Source organism: Aureobasidium melanogenum (genome assembly GCF_000721775.1).
Source record: "Aureobasidium melanogenum CBS 110374 unplaced genomic scaffold scaffold_11, whole genome shotgun sequence".
Classification (NCBI taxonomy): domain Eukaryota; kingdom Fungi; phylum Ascomycota; class Dothideomycetes; order Dothideales; family Saccotheciaceae; genus Aureobasidium; species Aureobasidium melanogenum.
Genome location: NW_024470063.1, coordinates 568005 through 585713, shown reverse-complemented (window position 1 = coordinate 585713; position 17709 = coordinate 568005). Strand labels below are relative to the sequence as shown.

Below are 17709 nucleotides of genomic sequence, written 5' to 3'. Positions count from 1 at the left end.
AACACCTTGATGGTAGCCCCTCAGATGACCTTGCGCTATATACAGGTATTGGCCAATTGATGTGACTTGGCGATCCAGACTAAAGAGCCCACATCACGCGTCGACTCCTAGCAGCTGCATCTACCTCGAGACATTTAACATGCAAGAGCCACTAAGCGGTGTATTCGCCTTTGCCATGCGACTTAAGACTCACGCGTCACAGTCATCAAATTCTCTCGAACTACAATAAAAGCTGTACGCGATATCTTGCTCTGCTCTCGGAAAATGTGAATCTGCAAAATATTGTCGTCGACTGCAACAGAAATGGCCCCGCAGTACATGCCCGTACCCCTCTTAGATCATACATACGCAGCGGTGAGCACTGCGAATTCAAGCTTCGACTCTCCAGACTGGGACTGGTCGCGAAGCGACATCTTGGACGGCGCATACGTCCCATACATCTGCGAAGCCATTCTAGTAATACTAATCTTCATGTAAGATACCTACTCCCGAACATAAATCTCAAAAAGAGCCAAGCTGATCTATAGCAATAATAGCCTCTGCGTTCTCGACCACAGGTTCACCAAAGCCTTACGCGCAGACCAAAGTCAAAATCCACATGCCGTCTACGAAGCAGCCGCAGAACGTGAATTCGCAGACTGGCGTCGCGAATGGGAGTCGAAATTTCCAGACCTCTTCATCGGCCATGCAATATGCACAATCTGCTTCGACCCCATCGGCGACCGAGAACTGATACGAGGATTACCTTGTCTACACGTCTTTCACAAAAATTGTATGGATTCCTGGTTTGAGGCCTTACACGTTACGTGTCCGCTATGCAAGCAAGATATTCTAAAGCTACCTTCGCCATGCTATCGACCAGCCGATGGACAAGTATAAGAATAATAAGCTCCGGCTTTAACGGAGTACTTCCACGACTCTTCCGACAAATCCTTCGAGACCAGCTGCGCCTTTTTCTCCACGCTCTGTGCCACCGAATAAGCCTGGACCACCTCCAGGCATGACCAGGATCTTGGAACCGACTTCGACGCATTCCTTTGTGGAGTCAAAATGGAACGTCACCTGCAGGAACTGATGCGTGATAGCACCAGCAGCAGCCCTATTGGCAAATTCACCATCCTGCGAGCCACTGTCCTGATCAAGTACCTCCGGACTGGTGTCTTCACCTACTAGTTCAGAAGGCTCAGGAGTTCTGCAGGACAATATTCTTGCAGATGAGCGAACACTTGCGAGGTACACTACAACTTGGCTCCCAACTGCCAACGTGCCCAAATCATCCCGTCTGAATTGTGCGACAATAGTGCTAGACGAAGTCGCCGGCTTATTGCAGAGCACCATACCCCTTCGCACCTTGATAGTGGCCCATGTATCGAGAGACTTGTCATCACTCAACTCAATACCAATAGTGCCTGCTTGATCAGACTGCAGAGTTGAGACAGGAAGACGCAAGTTTCTGATACTTGCAACCTTGACTCTACGCCATTCTTGCTCTGATGCTTTGTTGAACGGATTGAGACTTCCATGAGTCTTGAGCGCACCTGGGAAAGAACGTGATGGTGGTAAAGTTTGAGCGAGTCGAGGGCGCTGTTGAGTATCTGAGTCTTCGGAGTCATCTCCACCAGAAGGGGAACAGGGTCCCAGGAAAAGCTCTTCTCCTGTTGATATTGTACCTCTGCCCAAGTGGCCACTCAAAATGATGGTACTGGCATCCTGTGCTTTGTTGTATATATCCTCGATATGGAAGAGGGAGGTTGCAGTTTTTGAATTGACTGAAGGTTCCTCCCGATGGTCAGGAATGGGTAGCTCGTTCAGGACAGCATGCAAATTATCGAACCCTGCACCTTGTACAGCGCTTGTCAAGACTATCGGAACTGCTGACAGAGGATCGTTGTATAAAGTGTCAATGGTCTTACGTATACTAGCCGATTTCTTCTGAGTGAAGCTCTGTAGTTCTTCCTCGTCGACAGTGCCTGGCGAGTTAGGTATCATCAGCGGTTTTCTGCCGGCAGATTTCAGAACCGAGAGCAGTTTCCCTAAGGTGGCTTTCAAGACGGATAGTTGTGCCAAATCATACTTGGTGATCACGACCACCAGAGGCAATTGAAGACGCAGACAGAGGTCTAGATGTGCTGCAGATAGGTCGATGTCACTGGCAGCCGGACCCAGCACCTCTGCGACCTTACTAGAGGACTTCACTTCGTCATCAGCAGGTACGCAAAGAAGTACCCAGTGCGGCTTCCAGCCTACAAGACCTCTGACCGTCGTCCGTCGGTAACGTGGGTGACCAGCAGAATCTGCCACAAACACCAAACGTCCATCGGCGGAAGCTGTGTGCATATCAATCCACGATGTTACACCTTCTGTAGCATAATTGATGACTTTCACATCGCCTGTTGAAGTTGGAGAATACCCCATCAACTCTTGGGTGACTGAGCTCGTGATACCAGAAGTAATCTCGTGTCGATGTTTGAGCATGCTCAAGCGGCTCTTGCCTCGGCCATCATCTAGAGTTGACGTTGACAGAGTGCCAAGCAAAGACGATTTTCCAGACATAGTAGCTCCTGTGAGAGATATTCGAAGTTGCGTTGTCGACTTGGTCTCGATCGGATCATCTTCCAGCGTATTGTCCACGCGAGGACGGCCGTTGTCCACAAGTGTCGTCAAGTTTGGTTTCACCAGAGCTTCTGCTACATAAAGATCACTCTGGTGTTCAATAGCTTCCGAAGAGAGCTTTCCCTCGGTTTGCGCCGTGTAGGAACAGGTACCGACTTTGACCATCCTCTGCACCTCAACAATACATCCCAAACTTGCAGCCATGGCACGCAAATTGTTGAGACTGTCCTGCATCTCGTCCTCGGCAAGGCCGACAAGAGTGCCATCATCAGAAACACCAATTTCGTAGAGCGCACCCTCACTTTCTTCCAAGCCCGGATGTATTGGTCCAGGCTTTGGTGGTGCTTGTAGCTCTGTTGTGCTTTCCGGCAGCTGTGGTAGAATGAGTGTGGTCGATGCATTCGAGTGATGTGGACAAGATTGACCAAGTCTCCAAAGAAGCTGGGTAGTCAGGTGTTCAAATCTATCCTGCCTGTAGTTCGGCGTGACAGACGGAGAGGCACTCTTTGCCGGCAGCGGTGTCCCAGAAGTACTACGGGATGGACCATTGTACTTTGAATGCTTCGAGCCAGATATCCGTGTCACAGTACTCATGTATGTGTAATTGCGACGGGGTCGAATTAGAAGATGGAGCTTGTACTCAACAGGACCTTTCTGGGGCTCAGCCTCGAGCCTGGTGATATGGCCAGCTTCATCCAAGTAAGCGGTAGGCTCAGACTCGGCAACAAAGTTACTGTTGCGCGATGGAGTTCTGGTGCTATTCAGAGAATCAAGCTGCTTGAGCCATGGTGATGATACTCGTGGTTCAGTCTCATCAAATGAGAATATTGAAGCTGAGGCCATGGCTTCGGAAGACCCCTAAAACTATTAGAGAGGTAGTTGCGAGTATACACAATCGTTTGAGGTGTGAACAGGCAAGTCGGGTTGATAAGTCGCCCGATCCGGATGTGACTCAGCGGTATGAGCTGCAAAGAGAATTAAGAAGAAGCGTGTGGTCTAGATGAAATGGTTCGTGCTTATTTGTGCACTTATGGTATTCGCGTTGAAGTTTTTTCCAATGATGAATCAGTGGTATGAGGTCTGGCTTGAGAAGATGCTGATAAAGATGGCAGCATGGTGGCGATGGCGGTGGACTATGAGCACGGTATGGAGATGATGTCGAGTCTGTGTCAAGGGTGTTAAGCTTGAGCGTTCATTGTGCTGGCGGAGCCCAAGGCCATCTTCATCCAAGCAATTATGCAAAGACCTATGCGATACAGTCACAGCAAGGACGACTCGACGTTGGAAAGGCTTGGCAGCAGTCACGGTCGGCCGCCGGCTCGCGGCGAGACGCGCGCTTGAACGCCACGCGCGGACAAGCCCTGTAAGCGAGCTCTCATGTGCAAAACGTCGCCAGAGCAAAAGAGTCAGGTGCAAAAGCAAAAATTTGATTGATTGATCTGTGTTTATCCGACAATGACTCCGCGAGCCGCATGTGCTTGCCCTTTACGCGCGCACCGGTGAGCTCAGACTGGCACACTATATTAACCGGTGAACCATCGATAGAGCAGAGTGGATAAGGCTCGGTGTTCTAAGGCCGAAGAGAGCGAAGCCGTTGCGGCATGTCTTATTGGCCTTGGCCACTGGCTGACTAGCAGCGCGGCAAGGACATGGACACCACGTCAATGAGGCCGCTTACACCTGCCCTCGCACTTTTATCAGAAAAGAGTAAAGCGTGGCCGTCGATCGGAGCGTGCAAGCCATCTCTGATAGGAAAATGGAAAGGGTACCCCCCTGGCTTGCGCCACCAGAGTTTGTCCCCACCCTGATGGACGGCGAGTCCGCCCCTAAAAGGCCAAGTCTTGACCCAGTGTCTCCGATTGGATATCTTTATTTAGAGCATTGTCTGCGTTGTTCATCGCATGCATCAGGCTGCATGCCGTGGCCACGATAATCGGGGTCTCTGGGACCCTAAGGTCCAATGACATGGTGATACATAAGAGGCTGGGCATTCCACTCTTCTCGTCAACCAGATCGACCGCTGGTGAAGCGTCGGAATGAGGAGTTGTCCGATTAAGAGAGTGATCCACTGGCATGAGACCAAGAACCTGTAGTTCGAGGTTCGAAGTGGAGTTGCTGGAAATAGGCGATCAGAGAACAGAATGGCGAAATGATGCGGCGCGCAAGTCAAAGGAAAGAGTGATCGACATGCAGACGACTTCATTCACGTGTCGTGTCAAAATTCTGCAGCCTGCTCGATGTTGCATGGCAATTCAAACAGCAGGCCATCTAAAAGCTATTTGGAAGAGCAAGCCTCATGCGATAGGCGACAGATAATATTCCGGGAGACAGGCAGCTCCACGCCTGATCTTCAGCGCTAACCGAGCCCATAATCAATACAGAGAACGCTTCGACTTTCCGATAAAGAGCCACTCAGATGCGTATGCGAGGAACGCCTCAAAGGCGACGAACAAAACTCAAAACTTTTATCGGTAAAGTGGACATGCGACCATGCAAAGCAATGTGACTCAAATGAGATGAATGACAAAAAACTGTTTGAAAAACTCTGGGATAATAATGGATTGGCAAAGAAGGGTATCATATTGGTTGGTTAATGGTTCACGCGATGCCTAAGCGCGTCGGTTCCTCCGATGGTAGTTGTGGTGTGCCGTTGCGATCATCAACTCATAGCGCCTGCGCTACTTGGCCTCTGACGCTCTGCGTTGCTTTGAACACTTCTCATGGGCCAAATGCCCGTTTCTTGCTGTCGTTCGGGTGAATTCCGCTCCACACTTTGGACAATACGATTTAGCGGCCGTTCCTGACTTTTCTCGTTGGTGTCGCAAAAGGTTGCTGAATGTAGAGAACTCGCGTCCGTTGCAACCATGTTCCCAGCATTGAGGTTTTGGTTTCTGGCTTACCACTCCTCTCGATTGAGATTCACTGTTGTTTCGTGGTACTTGCGAGCGCGCGCTGATTGCAGAAGGGGGAGGGTAGCTGTAGCTCTGCGTAGTTGGGAAAAGGGGTTGGCTTGCCTGCACACCGGGTGCTGCGTATGATGAGGAGTATGATTGTGCGTCGTAGATGCTTGGTGATCGCATACGGTCCATGCTAGCCTGTGCTCCTGGGCTTCCTGCCAACTGTGGTTGTGCAGAGTCCAGTCCTGCCGTAAGAGGAGGAGTCAAAGGGTCCATGTGCTGAGAAAGTGGGCTGTGTGATATGCTTCTGTTTGCCAGTGTACGGCTTGTAGAAGATGCCAGAGGATATTCGAGACTGTCGTAGTTCGATGGGTGGAAAGGGCTGACTGCCCTATTGAGGTTGTTCATTGTCGCCGGCTCGGATACGTGGTTTAGAGAGGGCGCCATTGGCGCGGCGGAGAAAGTGGGCTCAATGTCCAAGGGTCCTGAGGCGTAGATACTTTGCTGCGACGGTGCTGAGGTCCCAAAGATGAAACCGAAGTTGCTCGAGGGGTGAATGTGCGAGTTCGATTCGGATTGTTGGTAGTCTTGTTAAGCTATGGTCAGCGAAAACTGGCTGCTTGAAATCATCTGTACGACTTACTGTGATCAAATGATGGGTCATGAAATGCCATGTGTCCATAGTGAGGAGGAGGAAGGTAACTGAGGGAACTAGATTGGGTATTAGTTTTGCCATCTCAATTGCTTAACGGATCAACGTACGCCATGTCTGCAGATGTGGTATGAGGAGCTTCTTTGGACTCGCGGGAGGCAGAATCGAATCTAGTATAGCTGTTCTGCAAAGACTGGAATCCAGGTAGCGTAAGGGTTTCACTAGCTGCTTGAGATGGTGGAGCGTCTGACGACGAGCTGAGTGGTGCCGATGGATGCTGGGGTCGAGGAGAGAGTTTTGTTGCGGTCCAATTGTTGCTGTTCAGGTTCAACCGGTCTTGTACCTGGTCGGGTAGTAGCTCTGGATGGCGCTCGATGTTGGCCGACGAGAAGGATCGAGTACGACTTGATCGAGAGTTGCTTCGCTTCCTTATACCGTTGGTTTCTTGTAGGTGTATTGGAAAGATGCTGTCTGTTCTTGATCTGGGATCTGATGAAGAGGATGGACTTAGGTACGGGGAGGTCATGACGGATATAAAAGTTGCTCAGATGAAGGGAACGGAGCGGGAGGAGGATGCTGGCCTACTTTTCATAGGCCCGCATTGACATGAGACGTCTTAGGCGGAGTTGATCTACACCAGGATGACTATCTCGGGTGGTGGTTCGGTTTTAAACACTGACAAGGCGCAGTGGGCTTTCCAACAAGCAACGGCGGGAGCACGCAACCACCAACACATGGCTAGGCATCGCCCGAGCTAATTGGCCCGGGGCTCCAGGGCATAACCTACGGACCCCTGCCCCTCCATCTACTGCTGCGCACGGGTCTGCTCGAAAGCTAACATATGTCCAGATGCAGAATTGAGATTTGTAGGCATCGGCACGACCAAGAGAATATTCGCTTCTGGCATGAATCTTGTGATGGACCCGAGGGACTGGCTAGGCCTCGTATTGAACATCAAATAGATCTTGATGAGATTGTTACAACGTTAACGACCATTCACCACTCGAGTCATAGATTGAGTTTAGTGAGAGGTTTGGCGTAGTAGTTTGAGGCTGTCAAAAAGAGGGTTGAGGTGAGGGGCTGCCGGGACCCGCGATTTCTCCTTTGGCAATATCAGGTGGTCGGCGCGTGCCAGCCGGCAACCAGATTGATCTTAGTGGACGCCTAAGTTGGGAACAGAGCGCACGCTGTACCAGGCTCCCAAACATGGGTTGACTCGTAGCTCGAACCAATAGCAGTGGATGGAGCATCGATGCCGCTTGACATCTCGTCACACAAGGTTCTCTCTGCTGATCCCTTTGTTTCTTCTATCATCTTGAACTCTATACGAAAGTGGTTGCATGCGCTTACGGAGCCTTGTCAGAAGCCAATTCCGCCAACTTACACAGCCGAACTGTGATTTGACATGTAAGAGATGTGGTGGACGCCGGCAAAATTTTACCGGACTGCGACTAGACCGAACAGTAATCAAAACGAGTAACGATAATTAAAGAGCTCATCTTGCTCTTTGCTCTGGAGTCTGGTTGCGACCGAATAGCGGGGGTCAGGGTCTTCGCGCCCTATGCAGCCATGCAACTGTACTAGAATGGGATCGGCTGGGTTCCGTCCCACACTGATGCTTGTTGTTTGTCGGTTCGACCGTTGGTGCCTTCGTTTGCGACAAACCGTCGGGCCGTACTCCTGGCGTTGCAAAAGGCTATCATCGGCTCGAGCCTGTAGACATGAGGGCGTGCTAATCATCATTAGAATAGTTGTCTGCATCGTAAAGCTGACAGCGGTACGAAGTGTCATGGCATCTAGCAGGTGCAGGAAAGCCTGGACAGAGTAATTGCCAAATTGACACAGAGAACCAAGTCGTTCCCGTTCTTGTCATATCTTCTTGCACTTGGCAAGCAAACGACAACGGAATATTTCTTGGTTCATTCGGGCCGCGCTCTGAGACCATGATGTAGCCACAGGGAGGTATCTGGCAGCCTGGTGCTGCCACGGTTGAAAGGTCTCCTCGCGGAATGTCTCCTGAAACGGTTAGTGGCTTTGAATCAGTTTCTCCGGCTTGGTATTGGTCTGTGAGCTATCCCCGCATCGCCAGGGCATGCCCAGAATTCAATCGCCGTCTGTCTGCCTGGCATATTCTCGTCTAGACAACGTGGATGCCTGAAGAATAACACAAACCGGTGAGTTGAGATTTGAGACGGCAAGCATATGGCGTGACTGCGGGCTGGGCTTTCATCTGGGTGGCCGTGCTTCGCTGCTGATTTGATGCCTCACAATAACTTAGCACTCTCTGCTAGCGGAGCAATCATGATGATGAACATCAGTAACCGGTCAATCTCAGCCTCATAAACTGCTCCGTTCTCCACCGTCAGTCATCGCTTATACTTGGCTCTTTGCTCTCGAGGGCTTTTGGCCTGCAGACTGTTTGACGACGGTGTCGTCAAGCAAACCTTAATTTTGAGTCTGTACGAAAGACACACTCCAAAAGTAGGGTCAAGGTGTTCACCTACTCTCCTTATCACGTGCGGTTCAATACTCGTGCTAAGCGTAATAAGATCGACACGAGCTTGAGCTTCTTGCCATCGTAGAAGACTGGGCCGGCTCGACGATCCGCAAATCACCGAATCGCACTGGACGTGCTAACTATATTGCGATAATGGTGGTTCATAGTTGCTCGTTTTGGGCAGAGACCGTTGTTCGATCTCTACGACAGATACGAAGTAAACCAAAATACGCAAGCTCGACTGACAAGAAATTGTCCATCAGCGAGACGCCGATTTCAGCCACAGAATAGCGTTGTACGACTCAGATCTTCAACTCCGCCTTGCTGCTTGTTCTTCCTTCAATCGCCCCCCACGATCAAAAGTGCCTTATTATTGAAGCTTGATCATATGGTTTCAGATTAGGCAAGGTCTGCTTGCCACCAAAATTGGACTGCCCATCATTGCCAAATAAGGTATACAGAGCGCTCGGTGGTGAGCGATACTGTATGCGGCACGAAATTCCGCCATATAGACTTAATTCCGCGGTGTCAAGAATATCGCTTCAAATTTGGGGGCACCTCGAGCCCGAGACACAAATGGTGTGGGCCTGACAGGCTTGAGGCTATAGGAATATCCACGGATTTGCTCCACGGCGATTCAACCAGGGCTAGTCAGATGTCGAGTCATGCGCGCGATTCCTATTGACTAAAACAAGTGTGCAAATTGCGGGTGATAAGATCGATGAGATATTTGGGAGCTCCGTACCGATCCTAGCTGTGTGGGCTAAAGCGCAGTCGTTTTGGTACACTTCTCATAGTTTGGCCTTCTCTTGCAGTTTGGGATTGAGTCGAGCCTTGTCAATGACAACATTGAGCCCATCTGATCCGGTTTCTGTCCTGATTTCCATCTCTTGACAGTCTTCCAAAGCAACGTCATTGGCATACTGAATCACGACAAAATCGATAGCTTTCTCGCCAAGCACAACCATTGGCGCGTGCCATGTACCAGGACCATAGGTGACAGCTTGCGAACCATCGGCAAGAAACGCGCAAGCACGGCTCAGATCTGGCTCGCCCGGACCTTTAGGAAGCTGGGGCTCAGGGCTAGATCCCGACGGCGACGAAGCAGAGTTGTCTTGTGAAGTTGGTTGAGCCCTGGAGAAAATTTCGGTCCAGCTCCGTTGTTGTTTCGGGGCATGTTGGGGATAGGGTGATGGTCTGTCCGTCGTTTTGCATGTAGGAGCGACAATAACAAGGTAAGCCGTTGTCGCATCTACGGCCGAAAGACCAAGAGGCACAAAAGTTTGAGGAGTGAACGGATGTCGTTCCAGAATCTGCACGGGAAATTTGGATGGTCGTCCCTTGGCAATATCTGATCCGCTGCTTGTGGATTGCAGTTGGCGTGGTGAACAAACGAACATGTTCATAACAGCCCTCGCAGGTCGCCCGCTGGGAGCCAGATGATAAAAGTTGGAAACATGAGAAACGTCGATGTACTTCAGAGCCGAGCCTTGATTTGCTTGAACGACCTTGAGTTGCTGAGACCTCCCAGTGGCATTCACTGGATTCTCGACGACGGTGCCAAACTCAGCAAAGGCGTCCTGAGTCAAGGGCCGTACTGGCAGGTTCAAGTTTGGCGCAATAATATGGGGCAGCATTTCCACAGTGAGACGCGTGTGATTTGCTTGGAGTTTCCGTTTGTAAGAGTAATTCCACGACCACGCAAACAGAGGTTGGTCTCTTTTATGGCAGTCGGACTTGATACGAGTAGACCGCCGAATTCGGGGGTTGGTCAGCTTGATGCCAAGCATTGCTCAATTTCGACACGAACGCGTCTTCTGCTCAGCGACGCGTCTTATACCATTTTTGACGACGACGACAACAACACATTATTGATATCCAGAGTATAATTATCATGAGCTCGTTGACAAACAGGTCAGTGGTTTTGCAGTTGATCAGAACCAAGTATTGATACGGCTTGCAGGCCACCTCTAAGGACATATTCAAAAACATACTCCAAAAGGAAGCACCAGGATAGCCCCAATGATACGATCAAACGACGACGTATCTTGGTGATTGAGGACGAGGAAAGCGAATCTGCTCCTTCATCAGATTTCCCATCATCAGATGTCGCAGTCTTCTCTGATGAGAATGTCGCTCCTTCAACCCCTCCCTCATCACCACCCAGTCTTGCCATCTCTCCAAAAGATGTACCCGAGGAGCGACAACCTTCAAAATCCCAAGCTGGCAAGCCTGCGCCAAGTACAAAGTCTGCTCGGACAGCCTCAAAGCCACTTGTTCAGATGCAACTCAACTTTGGTCAATCGATGCGAAAAACTTGCAAAGAGTGTCGTATGGAATACGTGCCGTCTGCTCCAGAAGATGTTACTCTTCACAAGAAATTTCACTCCCAACACGTCAATGGCGTCCCCATGGAGCGAGACTTTCTTACCAAGGTCAAATCCGAGAAGGCCGTGTGGCATGGTCCGCAAGGAGACTTTGTCATATGCCTCGACTCCCGGGATCCGAAGAACTGGCTCAAAAAATCTCGCGCTGTCTTTGAGATGGCAACAGCAGATCTGGGTGCTGTGGACATACCTGATGAGAAACTATGGGGATCACAATTCGCTGCAAGTGCTCGAAACCAAAGGACCGACGCAAATGAGGAGAAGAACGACAGGTACAAGTTGTATCTCTACGTGGACAATGGCAGATGCGTAGGTCTCTGTCTTGCGGAAAGCATCGAGAACGCTTTCAGAGTCGTCGAGCCAAAGAAGAAGGCGGAGAAAGAAAGGGAGGCACAGGAAGCAGAGGACGAGGGGGAGACGTCAGACTCCGGAAAAGTGCGGGCAAGCGAGCTACTGTCTATCAGCGAAGAGACAGACGTAGCAGCAATTGGCATATCTCGAATCTGGACATCTCGGGGGTCAAGGAAGAAGGGCATCGCAAAAGCCCTGTTGAAGTGTGTTGCAAAGACATTCCTACCTAAGGTTACATCGAGAGATATGGTTGCCTTTAGTCAACCTACCGAGATGGGGACAGCCTTAGCTAGACGGTGGTTCGGCCAGGAGTACGGATGGCATGTCTACGTTGATTGTTGAAGTCAGTTGGTACTGTACCGTGGATATCGAGAATAAACAATACGAGCAGTCGTCAATGGCGCATGACTTTGATATCGCAGTCGATGCTGTCAGAGGTGTTTATAGAGTTCAGAGTCTCAGACAGTCAAAAAGAGTTTCTTGTCCGCGGGGTTCGGCGAGGGCGGAAGCAAAGCACACGGACGGCAGCGGATGGCAGCCGTCGTCAAGCCAAGTTGTTGTCGGCAGCGATGATCGTGACCATTCAGGTATGCACGATGAAGCAATGAGCCGGTAGAGCAAGCACAGCGCGATTCTTGGAATACGATGGCGGGCAATCCTTTCAGGAAGTCACAGTTCCTGTCGCTCGACGTTTCTGCGGCGCGTGAGGCAGCGGGACTCGAGGCTAGTCAGAGTCCGCCAGTAGCAACTTCCACAAGCACTCAGGGTAAGAGCGACCAGCCCACGACTGTTACTGCCTTCCGCAAGCATTTACTGAGAGCTCGATAGCCAAGACAAAAGGGAAGGTGCAGAAGAAGGTTCGCATACAGAGTCCAGTCATCTCGCCGGACTCTCCCGCCGCCTACCGCGATCAACATGACCCCTTCGACTCATACCTCAACCCTGTGGGACAGCCTGCACTACCAACGACCGAAGAGCAAGACATAGACGTAGCGCGCGAGCTGCGCAAGTCCTTCATAGACTCGCTGGCACGAGGAGCCACCGTCCCGAATAGAGAAGCCTCGCAGCCTGCTGCACCGATAGCTCCACCGATAGCTGCAGCTCCAGCTCAATCCCCAGCTCAAGCTCCCGTTCCTGCACCAGAAAGAATGGAAACATCATCTCAGTCGGGGCAGCAAGCACCATACAACCCCTTTGCTCGAACGCTGGCCACAATCGATCCTCAGAATGCCGCCTCGGCCCCCGTCGGTCTCTCGAGGGACACATCCGCTGCTTCCGCTAAGCCGGCCATGGACGTCGATGCCTTCACGCGCATGCTCCTGACAGGCAACACTCCATCTGCATCACCAGGACCAATGACTCCCTCAGCTGGCCTTCCGTCTGCTGCTACCAACTCACTCGGAGACCTGCACCCCGAGTCCCCGCCTGCTTCCGACGACGACGAACATCATGATGGACCTCCGGAACCCGACTACGAGCAATTGACAGGCTTGGTCAGGACACCGAATACCCACTCGAAGAAGTCCAAACCGCCGCCTCCTGCACATCACCATGGCAAAGCTCTGTCCACTCCTAACAAAGGCCCGCAAACTGTCTCATTCGCCGACTTTGACGTCTCCGCAACCCCCCCTGCTCTCCCTTCACCATCAATCGCCTCGCCGAAGCCACAACTCGCCCGATCTCCGAGTGATCTGAACAAACCACTACCTCCACCTCCTCCGCCGCATCACTCGCCTAGTCCAGATAAAGCTCCCTCCATCTCAGAGCAATTTGATGGACCTGCTCAGTCACCACAACTGCCTGCCGAGGACTTTAGCATCAGCTCGAAAAGACCTCCTCCGATCCCGTTGTCACGCAGAAGCAGTCAAATGAGAAGCTCAAGCGGCCGGCCTCGCAGCAGCTCCAATCTCTCACGATCATCCATCCCCGATGACTACTCAGATGGCACAGCAACACCACCAGTGAAACCTCCTCCGCCTCCGGCAAGGCGAGGACCTCATTCTGTAGAAACAGACCTACCGGCTCCTTCAGCACGACCACCGCTTCCACCACCACCCCGACACACGAAACAGCGACCTGCGAGTATCAGCCGTACGCCATCCACAAACTCCACGCATTCACTGAATAAAGCCAACATGCCTCCACCTCCCCCACCAAGACGAGGCGAAAACAAGCGACGAAGTTTGGATGGCACATTGCTGAGCGCTTCTGTCCCAAGTTCACGTCGCATGAGCGACACCAGCCGCCGATCAAGTGGAGCCAGCATTTACTCAGTTGGAGGCAGGGCACCGTCTATCTCATCCATTCCCACGGTTGATGAAGGTGACTCGGGTGAAGATAGGAGTTTCACTGCTACTCCGCAACCCCAGACTCCACATGTTGGTGACAATGGTGCTGGTAGTGCAACAACAGGAGGCCATGACATCTTGGCCGATATGAATGCCATGCAAGCTGAAATTGATGCGCTGATGGCGAGGTCAAAAGGCGGCTCTTGAGTCTTCACACAAGGATGGTGGGTCGTTAAGAGTTTTGTTTCCTTGATTCCGAACATACGAATTTCATGTCAAAGTGGTGTTTCTGTTTTTCTATACTGAGGGCTCTTTTTTTGTGGGACAAACTAGACTTGGATATGTTTCAGTTTCCTTCTTTCTTTAAACACTTTACCAAAAGAAAAACCTTCCTCCTTGAAAATCACTCCTCTCTGCTCTGCTTTTCCTACTTTTGATTTCATCTTCTCGTATTGTCTGTGCCTTGTTCCTATCCACTTCGCGCTGTGAATTTTTGTTTTCTTTTTCTTTCCCTGTTTCCTTCTCGACATCCAACTCTGGTGTATCGGTCTTGCTCAAAAAGAATCAACGTGCAAATGATGAAGATCCCATCCAGTATCTTATGCCTGCAAATCTTCGATCTGATAGAAGGGGTTCAAGAAGATTGTACTGCAGGAAGCACAATCCAAACCCATGCGGATGAAGCAGACCCGTGGTCTTCAACGTCTCAGTATCCTTGTCTCAACTCCAAGCTCTTCAAACTCCAATGAAGGCCTCTCTGCTCCAGTCGAAGTGCTTCCTCAGTCTCTTGCCCATGGATTGCAGCATGATGCTGTCAATCTTTGCAACTGGGTGAGGGCGGTGGAAGATGATCTTCTTGTTAGAGGGGTGCTCGAAGGCGACTGCGGAACCACCGACATTGCGAGCGCTGAAAGTGAGATCATTCATTGCGTGGACGAAGAGATCCCAGTCGGTGTCTTTGGCTGAGGTTTCTTCAGCAGAGCTGGGGAACATCTTCCTGATGATGTCGAGGGCGCGTGGGGTGGTGGAGATCTTTGGCTGGCTGGGAGATGTGGCGTCTGCATTGACCAAAGGCTCAGGGGAATCTGCTTTGCCGACTGGCTGGGATGGACGTGTCTTTTGCTTAGGTGCTCGTTCTTCAATGACGAGTTTTGAGATATCCGGGTCCTTACTCCACAGAATATCAGGAATGCTTGCTGTGTTTGCGACCTTCTTTTTGGTGGCTGCTGCTGCGATGGCATCTGCTACCTGCATACGTTCGTTCTCGACTATCTCTGCATATTCGGCGCTGGTCGAGACAGAAATGACTGAGAAGGCGTCATCGAGTTCTTCCTGTGTCATACGCATGAAACTTGCCTCTACGCGGAAAGACTCTAGCGCTCCTCTCCAGAAATCACGCAGAACTTTACGCTCGGCAGTCCTGCGTTCAAGCCATGCTTCGCTTTTACGACCAACTGCGGGTGTCAGACGTTCAAGGGCTTCGATGGGGTCTGCTGGAAACTCATGATACTTTTTGTAGTACCCGCCAACGTCAACAGCCATGATTCTCATCGAAGGAGTCGAAGATTCTTCAACCCATTTTAGCGCATCCTTAGCACTCTTGCCCTCGAATGAAAAACGAAGGAATCCAGGGCGGTGCAATTTGAGAGCTGAAAGCATCTCATGTCGTAGTGCATAATCTGACATCTTCGCATAGATTGTCTCATCCATTCGTGCTCGCTCCTCGGGGCTCGCCTCCGCCAGATGGGCCTCGAGCCTAGCAAAGAGCTCTGGATGATCAAATCGAAGCTCTTGGTTTGGCTCACATAGCAGCTCGGTCAGGATCCACTCAAGGGTATCTTCGCGGTATTGCTGATATTCTGACAGCGTAGAAATGGCCTCAATGCTATACATGTTTTGTCCTGGACGGCTCGGAGGCTTGCTCAGTATGGCAAACTTGTAGTTGTGCTGGAATCCAGGACGTTGCGCAATAAATCCAGGCAGATGAAGAATTCCTGTGGTCACACTGCCTACAAGAGAAAGTTCCAGGGCTGCGAGTTTGTGTTCAAGACGGCTCGGAAGTGGTTGACCTGGATGGATGCTGTCTCTGAAACGGCGGTAGTGATCTCGTACATCGGTCCACTCCGCGTACAATGCTCGCCAAGTCAAGTAATCTAGCAGAGCTAGATGGGCGTCCCTTGCGATAATTGCGTATCTCCACACTGTCTTGTATATCTCCCCAACCGCCAAAACTTTTATGAAGCGGCGGAAATATGAGGGATCTGTCTGCAGCAACCAGAGGTGGTCTTGGACCGCCTGCATTCTGGCCTTTGCGATGGAGCAGTAGTAGTCAACGTCAAACCTCGGAGGAGCGGAGAATGGCTGATTGACATAGTCCGACCACAACTCAATGTTGTTGCATTGCTTGAAACCGAGTTTTACCGTCTCGCGCCACCTGTCAGAAGCACCTGTCGTGTCACGATCAACTCCCTCGAGAATGAGATCGACGATGTCACGGAGCCGAGAGAACATCAACGCTTGTGCTTCGAGAATCAGCCGAGCTCGTGGGTAACCGACCATATTGTAGCGCTCTGCAGCGTCTTTGTTCCAGGAAACGAGCTTGCCATAGTTGACGCCATGCATGATGACACAGTACTGGCCACAGTATTCCAGATCGAGCAATCCAGCATCCCAACCCTGTCTTACAATGGCGCTGTCGAAGGATACCCACTCTTCTGGTGAATGCTGTACGCGATTGTGTAGCAGACCTACGAGGACCAATGGATTTGCCTTCAGTGTTGCGGTGTTCAAGTAAGGCAGCAGCCAACTCTTCCTGCACTTGCGCAATTCCTTCCAATTGGTTATCGCGCCTTCGGTGTGTAGCCTGAACCAGGGATCCTTCTCGATAGTCGGATCTGCTAGAAGCAAGAGTGCCTCACGTTTGTCCCGACTCTTCTTTCTCCATCTGCTGAGGATCGTGTTTCCAAACTTTGCACACAGTTCGGCAAGATAGGCTCTGTCGGCCTTGATCTTGCTCGTAAGGGCGGCGAGTGTGGCCTGGGCAGTAACAGGTGCGACAACGGTGCTGTAATAGTAGCCGTCGTCTTGCTTCTGTGTTCCGATGAACTGCTCCTGGCAGATACTGCATTCACAAGGGGTCTCGCACTTGTAGCCACGAACGTATGCCGATTCGGTGCGTTCGTATGGCTTTCTGCGCTCGAAACTTTGTTGCGAGAACATGATGACTGAGTAACCTGTTTCCTTCAGATTAGCTGCGATCAACAAAGCAGAGGCCAGCTTCCTCACGAATGTATGAGTTCAGTGTTTGCCTTTTTGAGGAGGCGAACGTTCCAAGCTCAGGGGTTCTGGGAAACAGAAGTCTTTTGAGTGGGTATGGCGAGACGATCACTGTTGATGATGACTGCTGGCCTGATATAACGGTGCTACGCGCACCGAAGAGAGGCGTCTCTTTCACGGGCTTTCTCAGATCGGGTCGCCGCTAGCTTGTTCTCACTGTGGTACAAGTGAGAGATGAGTTGTGAGAGACAAACACAACTTCTCTTGCTTGAATCAGTCCAGCGAAGGCACGACGAGTAGCGATCGGGCTCACTCACAGGCTTGAGTCGTAATGTGTGTATCTCCAAGCGGAAGACAGAGTCTAACACATAGAAGGCTGTAATATGCGGAAAAGGACAAACAGATTCAGCGGCGCGCACAAAGAGACGCGTTATGGTCACGACTCTCACTTGGGAAACAAAACAAAAGCAAGACACACGCGCACACGAAGAAGAAAACAACATCTAATCAAAGGAGAACAGCATGACTGAATTGCTATATTGACAAGATTGTCGGTACTCGCTCTATCTTGATTCCATGTACGCTCGCCTGGCGAATCAGACACTTGCCAAAGAGGATTGGAACCTCAGAGACAAATGCCCTCGCACAACGGCATGATCCTTACCCAGCAGTCGAGTCAAAGGGCGTCCCCAGAGACCGCTGCTGGAGGATGTGTTAGTAAAGCGCATCGCACAAAGCGAATTGATGA

General features: G+C 51.0%; 8 protein-coding genes across 8 annotated transcripts; 3 read left to right on the top strand and 5 right to left on the bottom strand.

Annotated features, from left to right (window-relative positions):
* Positions 1–303: 303 nt before the first annotated feature.
* M437DRAFT_49677 (uncharacterized protein) lies at positions 304–477 on the top strand (the record flags this gene model as incomplete). Its single annotated transcript, XM_041021872.1, has 1 exon — positions 304–477. One exon carries the CDS (start codon positions 304–306, stop codon positions 475–477), a length of 174 nt encoding a protein of 57 aa, XP_040879579.1.
* A 501-nt stretch (positions 478–978) lies between these two features.
* On the bottom strand, positions 979–3447 carry M437DRAFT_10763 (P-loop containing nucleoside triphosphate hydrolase protein; the record flags this gene model as incomplete). Its single annotated transcript, XM_041018581.1, has 1 exon — positions 979–3447. A coding segment is annotated over one exon (2469 nt), but the record flags the coding sequence as incomplete, so codon positions are not given.
* A 1850-nt stretch (positions 3448–5297) lies between these two features.
* M437DRAFT_14468 (uncharacterized protein) lies at positions 5298–5543 on the bottom strand (the record flags this gene model as incomplete). Its single annotated transcript, XM_041018764.1, has 1 exon — positions 5298–5543. A coding segment is annotated over one exon (246 nt), but the record flags the coding sequence as incomplete, so codon positions are not given.
* Positions 5544–5636: 93 nt separating this feature from the next.
* M437DRAFT_32329 (uncharacterized protein) lies at positions 5637–6688 on the bottom strand (the record flags this gene model as incomplete). The annotated part of the gene is made up of 3 exons (XM_041019231.1): positions 5637–6097; positions 6154–6221; positions 6273–6688. Coding segments are annotated over 3 exons (945 nt in total), but the record flags the coding sequence as incomplete, so codon positions are not given.
* A 2762-nt stretch (positions 6689–9450) lies between these two features.
* Positions 9451–10296, bottom strand: M437DRAFT_49073 (ureidoglycolate hydrolase; the record flags this gene model as incomplete). Its single annotated transcript, XM_041021772.1, has 1 exon — positions 9451–10296. The coding sequence occupies one exon, from the start codon at positions 10294–10296 to the stop codon at positions 9451–9453; it is 846 nt and encodes a 281-aa protein (XP_040879575.1).
* A 257-nt stretch (positions 10297–10553) lies between these two features.
* Positions 10554–11739, top strand: M437DRAFT_75677 (uncharacterized protein; the record flags this gene model as incomplete). The annotated part of the gene is made up of 2 exons (XM_041026465.1): positions 10554–10573; positions 10623–11739. 2 exons carry the CDS (start codon positions 10554–10556, stop codon positions 11737–11739), a joined length of 1137 nt encoding a protein of 378 aa, XP_040879574.1.
* A 303-nt stretch (positions 11740–12042) lies between these two features.
* M437DRAFT_84881 (uncharacterized protein) lies at positions 12043–13892 on the top strand (the record flags this gene model as incomplete). The annotated part of the gene is made up of 2 exons (XM_041028183.1): positions 12043–12163; positions 12226–13892. 2 exons carry the CDS (start codon positions 12043–12045, stop codon positions 13890–13892), a joined length of 1788 nt encoding a protein of 595 aa, XP_040879573.1.
* A 528-nt stretch (positions 13893–14420) lies between these two features.
* Positions 14421–16904, bottom strand: M437DRAFT_49305 (uncharacterized protein; the record flags this gene model as incomplete). The annotated part of the gene is made up of 1 exon (XM_041021817.1): positions 14421–16904. The coding sequence occupies one exon, from the start codon at positions 16902–16904 to the stop codon at positions 14421–14423; it is 2484 nt and encodes an 827-aa protein (XP_040879572.1).
* Between the last annotated feature and the right edge of the window lie 805 nt (positions 16905–17709).